This window comes from Haliaeetus leucocephalus, unplaced genomic scaffold, assembly GCF_000737465.1.
Source record: "Haliaeetus leucocephalus isolate CR32 unplaced genomic scaffold, Haliaeetus_leucocephalus-4.0 Scaffold751, whole genome shotgun sequence".
In the NCBI taxonomy this organism is placed as follows: domain Eukaryota; kingdom Metazoa; phylum Chordata; class Aves; order Accipitriformes; family Accipitridae; genus Haliaeetus; species Haliaeetus leucocephalus.
The window spans coordinates 19,258,596-19,266,893 of NW_010973187.1; the positions used below are offsets into that span (position 1 = coordinate 19,258,596).

The 8,298-nt window shown below is 58.8% G+C and overlaps 1 protein-coding gene across 1 annotated transcript in view; it reads left to right on the top strand.

Moving 5' to 3' along the window:
• The window catches only part of LOC104840291 (putative cation exchanger C521.04c), a 5,977-nt gene extending 606 nt beyond the window's left edge, over window positions 1–5,371 (top strand). The window contains exons 3-21 of the mRNA XM_010581115.1: window positions 311–457; window positions 546–667; window positions 795–903; window positions 998–1,114; window positions 1,294–1,361; window positions 1,454–1,591; window positions 1,748–1,933; window positions 2,039–2,141; window positions 2,233–2,374; window positions 2,454–2,637; window positions 2,763–2,862; window positions 2,951–3,069; window positions 3,213–3,250; window positions 3,465–3,577; window positions 3,671–3,819; window positions 4,043–4,137; window positions 4,450–4,528; window positions 4,828–4,936; window positions 5,298–5,371. Coding sequence (XP_010579417.1) covers window positions 311–457; window positions 546–667; window positions 795–903; window positions 998–1,114; window positions 1,294–1,361; window positions 1,454–1,591; window positions 1,748–1,933; window positions 2,039–2,141; window positions 2,233–2,374; window positions 2,454–2,637; window positions 2,763–2,862; window positions 2,951–3,069; window positions 3,213–3,250; window positions 3,465–3,577; window positions 3,671–3,819; window positions 4,043–4,137; window positions 4,450–4,528; window positions 4,828–4,936; window positions 5,298–5,371 — 2,192 coding nt within the window. The remainder of the gene's footprint in view (window positions 1–310; window positions 458–545; window positions 668–794; window positions 904–997; window positions 1,115–1,293; window positions 1,362–1,453; window positions 1,592–1,747; window positions 1,934–2,038; window positions 2,142–2,232; window positions 2,375–2,453; window positions 2,638–2,762; window positions 2,863–2,950; window positions 3,070–3,212; window positions 3,251–3,464; window positions 3,578–3,670; window positions 3,820–4,042; window positions 4,138–4,449; window positions 4,529–4,827; window positions 4,937–5,297) is intronic.
• Window positions 5,372–8,298: the final 2,927 nt, after the last annotated feature.

Consider the following 8,298-nt stretch of genomic DNA (forward strand, 5'->3'; position numbering starts at 1 on the left):
TGGGGGTCTTTGGGGTCGCGTGGGCACCGGCGGTAGGGGGGGGGCCCCCCCTCCCGAGCATCACACCGGGCACCGGGGGGCATCCCCCTATGCCGGGTACTGGGGTGTGTCCCCCTCCCGAGCATCACACCGGGCACCGGGGTTTGTCCCCCCCCCATCCCGAGCATCACCTGGGTACCACCCAGGAGCTCTGTGTGTCCCCCGTGGGGATTGGGGACCAGGGTGACATCCCAGCACAGCAGCACCCAGGTGTCCTGCAGCGCTGAGCCCGGGGCAGGATACAGCCCTAGTGTGACTTCAACCCCCCTAGATGTCCCCAAGGCCACTGAGCCCCAGGGTGACAGCGATGGCCCCCGCCGGGGCTCCCTCTGCGACCGGCACTGTGCCACCATCAACAACGTGCAGGGTGACCTGGGTGACCTGGGCTGCCACGTGCACCGTCCCCGTGTCCCCCCAGGTAGGTCGGCCGTGGGATGAGCTGGACGCAGGGCAGCGGGGTGGGGGGGGAATCCCACACCCCTTGTCACCCTCCGTCTCGCCCACAGCCCTGTCTCCCCCGTCCTGCTGCCAGCAGCACTCGGACGAGGTCTGCGAGAGCTGCATGGTGAAAACCACCCTGATGGCCGAAAACGTCGTGGAGGCCAACAAGCTCTCCAACAACTATAAGGTGGGTGCCTGTGGCATGCGTGGGGGCACCCAGGGGTGCTCCTGGGTGGCTGTAATGGGTTTTCTTTTTCTCATCCCACCCTCCAAAAAATAATAATAATAATTAAAAAAAAAAAATCTTGCTGCAGTTTGGCTTCAAGAAATGGAAGAGCCACGTGACGGCGCGGCCCTGGGAGGACCGATCGGAGATCGTCAAGGAGCTCTACTCTGACCTCAACGTCATCCGGGGCTCTGGAGGTGGGTGGCCCTGGGGACAACCCTCTGCGGTGGCAGTGTGGGTTTGGGCTGTTGCAGGTGATAATGGTCCCATCCGGTGCCTCCTGTCCCGCAGGGTCCACGGTGACGTGTGGAAACATCCTCTACCTGCTGCTCTTCGGCTGGTGGCTCTCGCTCCTCTATGTCCTTGTGGCTGCCACGATGTTTGTCACCATTGTGGGGGGTTCTTATGGTGAGTCCCAAATTTGGGATCCCCATGTGAAGGGCTGGGTGAGCCGTGGGTCTCCTGGCTGAGCCTGAGACGGCACTGATGGGTGCTGGCATCTCTTGAGTCCCTTCCCTGCAGGGTGGCCCTGTAGCTGGAGGGGACATGTGTGTCCCCCAACAGAGCTGATGCTCGTGTCCCCACAGGGTGGCTCTGCTGGGACCTGGCTGGGTATTTCCTCTGGCCCTTTGGCAAAGTGATCCAGAAAGTGGAGGTAACGGCGTGCCCCGAATTGGGACCCCACTGGGGGGATAAACTGCGGTGTCCCATGCCGCACCCTGACACCCCCCACCCCGTCTCCCCCAGGTCCCCAAATCCCACCGGGCGCTGGGCACATGCGAGGCCGGCACAGAGGCAAGCAGCGCGGGGGAGAGCTCAGCCCTGCTCGGTGGTCCCGTGCCGCGTCGCTGGCGCCCATGGTGCTGGGCAGATGCCAAATACTGGGTGAGCTCCATGCTGGGCATGGTGACACCCCCCTCCTGAGCCTGGGCACCCCAGGAGCCCCCCATCGTGGTGGGGATAGCACCCATGGGTGCCTCCACTCCGCTGGGGTGGGTGTTTTGGGGGGAGCAAACCCTAAAGGTAGTTACCCATTTGCAGCAGCGTGCCGGCGCTGTGGCGTGGCTGAGCCTGGGCTACCCGGCGCTGGTGCTGGCCCACGGGCTAGTGTGCGTGACCGCGTGGCTCCTCATCGTCCTCATCCCTGTGGCCAAGCTGAGCGCCCGCACTGCTGCCCGCGTCCTGCTGCTGCCCCCGGAGCGGGTGCTCGTCCGGCGCCTGAGAATGGTGGGTGCCTCTGTGTGGGGGTGAGGGTCCCGCACCCCGCTCCGGAGTGGATTTTGGGGGGGGGGGGGATGCTCAGGGCAGTGTCACCCACTTGTCCCTCTGCAGACGGAGGTGCCGCTGGAGGGGGAGGTGATACTCTGCTGCTACCGTGCCGTCAACCCCTACTACTACAAATACGCCGTGGACGGCATCAACGTCTTTGCTGTCAGTATCCTTTTGTGGACTGGAGTGGGGACGGTGGGGGGGGCTGACCCCAAATCCCACCCCACCTCGGTCATCTCCTTGACCAGCTACCCCAGACCTGCTGCCGCTGGTGCTGGTGACACTGGTGCTGGGTTATGTGGACAGCCACAACCATTTGACCAGTTCCCCCATCAAGTTCACGTTGGCCCTGCTCTCCATCATGCCTCTGTCCTACTACATCGGGATGGCCATTGCCAGGTGAGCGGTGGCAGGAGGGATGCTTGGGGGCAAGGTGGGGACACGTGCCAGCCCCGCTGACGCCCCCCTTCTCCTCCAGCATCTCGGCCCAGAGCAACTTTGCGGTGGGAGCGGTGGTGAACGCCACGTTCGGCTCCATCACGGAGCTGACCTTCTACATCACAGCCCTCATCAAGGGCTCGCGTGAGGGCAACCGCTGCTACGCCGAGATCGTCAAGTCAGCGTTGACGGGGACGCTGGTGGGCTGCGTCCTCTTTGTCCCGGTGAGATGGGGCGGCACGCTCATGGCGTGAGAGCGCCCGGTCTCGGCAGAGAGCCAGGAGGATGCTGTGAGCAAAGCACCGATGGGGATTTTTTGGGGGGCGGGGGGGCTTTCTCCATCCCCAAGGGTCTGTGCATGGTGATTGGGGGCATCCGGCACCAGGAGCAACGGTTCAACAGTCGCTCGGCGGGCGTCAGCTCGGCTCTGCTCTTCCTTTCTGTGGGAGGTGAGTTGGCGATGGGGGTGTCCCCAGGTTTGGGGGAGGGGGGTCCCACGAGCATGGGTGCCCACCCCATGTCCCTCCATCCCCGCAGGCGTCTTTGCCCCGACGCTTTTCTCCAAGGTGTACGGGAAGCTGGTGTGCGGTGAGTGCCACAACGTCACCCAGAACCCGCTGGGCCACTACCTCTGCCACAATTGTCACTTTGACCTGGTGAGTGGGGACGTGGACCCCTGACCGCTGGGGTTTGGGGTTGGGGATGCTCTGAGCCCACCTGGCTCCTGCTCTCATGCTGGTGGCAGTGGGACTGTCCCTTGTCCCCGGCATCCCCATTGACAGGCACTCTCTTTCTGCAGATGGAGAACAACGGCACCCTCTACTACAGCCACGTCCAGTGAGTGTCCGCTGGGGTGGGGACAGGGTTGTCCCCACGTTGGGGTGGCATCTCCTGGGCTTGGTCATGGTCCTGCATCCCTCCCAGGTCCCCTCTCAGCCCCCAGTGAAGGGCTCTGATCCAGCACCCCACCTTCTCCATGCCCAGGGGACCACCCCGGGGTCTCCATGCCAGACCCTGGTGGCACTGAGCACATGTCACCCATATCCCACAGACCCCTGGTGTACACGGTGTCCCTCCTGCTCCCTGCCGCCTACCTTATCGGCCTCTTCTTCACCCTGAAAACTCACTCGCACATCTACGACATCCACATCAGCGACTGTCACAGTGAGTGTCCCCAAACCGCAGGATGCCCCGGCTGTGGGGCTGGCTCTTCTCACCACCCCAGAGCATCCCACCGCCTCTCTGCTCTTCCCCCAGTGCCTGGCCACCACCACAGTGCTGTGGTCCACTGGTCTCGTTGGCGGGCCCTGGTCATCCTCCTGCTCTCCACCCTCTGCATGTCAGCCTGTGCTGACCTGGCCACGGAGCACATCAGCCCCATCCTCACCAACTCCACCATCTCACAGGTGAGCGTGGGGACAGGGATGGTAGTGACCCGGGTTTGGGTGGCCCTGGGGATCAAGATGTGCCCTCCAGGGATGGGAACCTGCCCTGCCTGCGGGGTTCAGCCTCAAAAGCTGGGGGAAAGATGTTGAGATGCTCCACACGCTGAGGAGCTTGGTTGCCCACAGCTTGGATGTGGTCAGGATCAGGCCATATGCGTGCGCTGATGTCACCTCTTCCCCGCAGTACTTCATCGGTGTCACTGTACTGGCGATGGTGCCTGAGCTGCCAGAGATCGTCAATGGCATCCAGTTTGCCCTGCAGAACAACCTGAGCTTGAGGTGAGATGGCTCAAAAGGATGGGTTTTGGGGTGTCCTCCTCCAGCGTGGTCCCTGTGCCCTGTCCCAGTCCCATAGCTGTGCCTTGGTGCCAGTGATGGGCTGCCCAGCTTCATGCCACTGGTGGGTCCCATCCCTGCCAACTTGCCCTCAGGGGGACTTAAAGCCACCCAAAAAATGGGGCCAGAACCAGGTTGGGCTGCATGATTTGGCTCCCCAAGGTGGGGGGTTTTTTAACTCACCCTGAGCTGAGCGACCTAAGGGCTGCTGGAGACCTGGTGCTTGGCAGCTCTTAAGTCCTCTGTCCTCCCCAGCATTGAGATTGGGAACTGCATCGCCGTCCAGGTCTGCATGCTCCAGATCCCCATCCTGGTGCTCTTCACCATCTTCTATGTGAGTACCCCCAGGACAGCCCCTGGGTGACCTCCCACAGCAGGGTTGGGGACATGCAGCACTCCTACTCCTACTCCATGAGACATGGCAAAGGCACAGCCACCATCCCCAGTGTCTCCTCTCCTCTGCTCGGTGCAGGGGAAGATGGGGTCAGATGTCTCCTACCTTGGCTGATGCTGTCCCCAGCCATAGGGACATGTGGCAAAGGGGGCTCAAGGGGTGACGTGCACGTCTCCAACCGCAGTTGGTGCAGGGCTATCCTGGTTGGCCATAAATCCAAAATCCTCTCTGCCTTGCAGCCGACCAACTTCACGCTTGTCTTCAGTGACCTCCACGTCTACGCCAGCATGTTCAGCGTGGTGCTCATGAACTACATCTTCATGGATGGCAAATGTGACTACTTCCAAGGTGACTGCTCGCCCATGAGGCTGCTGTGGGACTTGGTGTACCCACATTCCCTGTGCTGATGGGGTGGGGGGCTCCTGGAGTCAGCTGCTTGCTGCAGCTCTTGGCCTGTGGTGGCTTGCGCAATTCTGGGGTCTTGGTTGACCATCTTGGAGGTGCTGGAGCTGCCACCCTGTAGCAGTTCCAAGGAGGATCACTCCCTCTTCACCCTTAATAGGGAGTTTAAACCCCTTTTAATTAAGATTTTGCAGAGGACCATGAGAGTCCTCTACAGCGGGCTAATCTAGACCACACCAGGTCTTAAAAGCAACCTCCCTCCTTGCTCCAGGGAGTAACCCCCTCCAACCTGCTCTGTCTGCCCTAGGCACGGTGCTGGTGATGGTCTACTTCATCCTCCTGGCTGTGTATTTCTTCGCCCCATCGCCCAGTGGTTGCTGAGGTTTGGACTCTGCTTTCTCCAACCCTCCAGTTGGGTTCAGCCCTTGTCAGGGCGTTATCTGGTGTCTCAGGGACTCGGCCGGGCTGGCTCCGGTCTGGAAACATCATTTGCTGAAGCTCCTGCTGCTGCCTGGCTCCCCCAGTGGGGTGCCACGGGGCTTCAGTGATGGGAAGGGTGGTGGCAACAGAAGCACTCATGAACCAAGAAGGAGCCTCAATGCCAGAGCACTTTACAGAGGTATTTCCAGCCCACGTCTGTGTGGTTGGAAGGAAAACTGTCCTTAGAGGAGGGTCTTGAAGGGGGTTTCTGTGTGGTCTCAAGGACAGACCCCTCCCTTGGGATGTATTGCACTGGGAGAAGGTGCCCGAGAAGATCCTCACCCTTCCAGGCAATGGGTGATCCTGGGCCTGGAAGGGACTTGCGTCTGGGGATCACACAGGGCTTCTTGATTGTACTAGAAATGCACCAAAAGGTATTTTTCAGCTGTTTTGTCATTAAAGCAGTTTGTACAAACCCAGAAACAAGCTCGTTTCTCCTTAAACGAGCCTTTGGTCCCTGTCTGAGCCCCTCTGTGCCACTGACCTGGGTCAGTGATGGTCTTGGCGTGATGGCTACTTGGTGGCCACCAAGGCTGGCTCTCAGTGGTGTGGGTGTTGGGCACCAGCGATGGCTCAGTTGGAGCCAGCATCCCTAGGAGCGGAGCACGACAGCACTTAATGTCCTCTGTCACAGCACCGGAGCAGGTGGCAGGGGAGATCCACCACTGTGCCACAGGGACAGGGCCAGCAGTGGGGTGGCTGTGGGCTCCAGCTTTCTCTGTGACACTCCCTAAGCTCCAGCTCTTGTTTTCAGCCTGGTTTTGTCTGACTGTCTTAGGTCATCCTTGCTCAGAGGTCTTTTAACAGGCTCCTAAGAAGGGTCAGGGATGCTCCTGGTGCCGTTCGCAGGGTACGAGGTGTGACGTGCCGGGGACCGGCTCATCTCCCTCTGTAAAGGGAAACACCAGCAGGTGAGGTGAGAGGACAACGTGGGTGGCTTGGACTGATTTATTATCAGAGCTTAAAAAAATCACAAAACAAAGCAAAACAAAAACCCAACCCAAAAGCAAAACACTGACAGATACAGAAATACAGGCAATGTGGCTCCTGTGCCCCTTCTCCATCCCCAGCCCTGCAGGGACGTACTTCGGCATAAAAACCGGGGACAGGAGCGCTGCCTGTGATGTGAGTGTTGGACTCCAAAGAGTCTCACAGTCAACGGAGAAGCAGGACTAGACTGTAAACAGCCCACAGTAAGGCAGGCAGCAGCCTGGGATCCCCCTCCTTCCCAAAGGAGGGCAGCTGCTCGTTAGCAATTAATAATGCTGCTTTATCAAGCTTTTCTTTGTTTTCCTACTATAGCATTGGTATGGACAATCCTGCTGTTGTTCATACAGACATTTGGGAAGATTCCTGGGCAAGTACCCAGAGTTGGCTGATGGCTGCAGCTGGGCTCGATGGCACAGGGCAGTAAGAGATGGAAAAGGAGTAGGATGGGAGGGCAGAAGATGATGGCACCGAGCAGGTTCTACATCTTACCTGAGGCTAAACAGACAACATCTACCCTGGGGTGAGGGATGCTTGGGACTTCTGGAGCCAGATCCAGCCTTTGTGTTTGGGAAAGCGTGGTAGGGCCAGCACTGCGGGTCCCTTCCCTAGTGCCCTGCTTTGCAGCAGGACAAGCCCAGCAGTAAGTAGCTGCTGGTGGCTGCAAGGATGCCCCGAAAAGGTCCCACATCACCCTGAGCTGCCCTACTTGGTGCTGGGAGCAGGGGAAATGTTGCAGGATGAAGGCAGCAGGGCTGTCCCACAAAACCCTGTTCTGAGATGGCTTTCTCTCTCGGTGTGCCCTGTTCCCATCCCAGGCAGCATCACAGATCCTCTTCCCTCCATCAGCTGCTGAATCCTTTCCCTCTCCCTTCAGGAACTGGCCCTGCCCTGGCAGAAGCAGTGACACTCTGCCCTTTTGCTTGAGTATGGTATTGCACAGAGTGGAGTTGAGTTAACTTGCCCTTAAAAAGGAGGAACTAGTACTTGGGCTAGAGGTGAAGACAAGCAGGAGATGGAGCAAGAAAAGCCTGGAGCTGCTCAGCCTTCAAGCTGTAGCCCAGAGTGAAGCCTCTGCCACCATAAGCCAGGGAGAAGCTTTTATCATTCAAATATTCAATGTGCAGTAGACTAGCAGCAACTCAAGCAAACCCTCAAAAGGGAGCTGTGAGCTTTGCAGTGCTTAAAACAAGGAATTTTTTTAGGAAGAGCAGCATCCAAGCTCTTGTGCCCATGATGCAGCAGCAACCCCAGTTTACTGGGAGAGGAGCAGCCTCCTAACTCCCATCACTGGACAATGCCTGTATTTTCTGCTTTTCTCTTTCTGTAGTACTCTTGGCCGTGCTCCTGTAAGTTGTGTGTGCTGGGGATGCAGCGTAGCTGTGTTAGAAGGGTGAAACCAGTTCCAGGCCATTGGTGGAGGGGACAGGCAGGCTCTGGGCTTGGACCTTCAGTGGTCCAGCCAGTGGAAGGGGCTTGGGCACTTGGGTTTGGGTGACCTAGCGGTGACTTCTTGATGTCCCTGTGACACACCGACTGTACCATCCTGCCTGGGTGGTTGAACATGTTCCATGTCAAGATTTGAAGCTAAGATTAAGTGACAGTGTTACAGGTGTCAGTATGGAGCCAGGCTGTGCCCACGTGTGCCCCAGATCAACACCCACCACCCTTCCTCTTCTGTGTGGTCACATTGGGGGAAAGCTCCTGGCTGCCCCCATAAGGCTGCTGGAGCAAGGAAGACATTAGAGCTCAAGGAATCTGCTTGAGCAGAGATCCAGGCTTGGATGGTTTTAATATTGCCTTGGCGATGATGGGAGATGCGCTTTGAAGTAGGTAAAGGA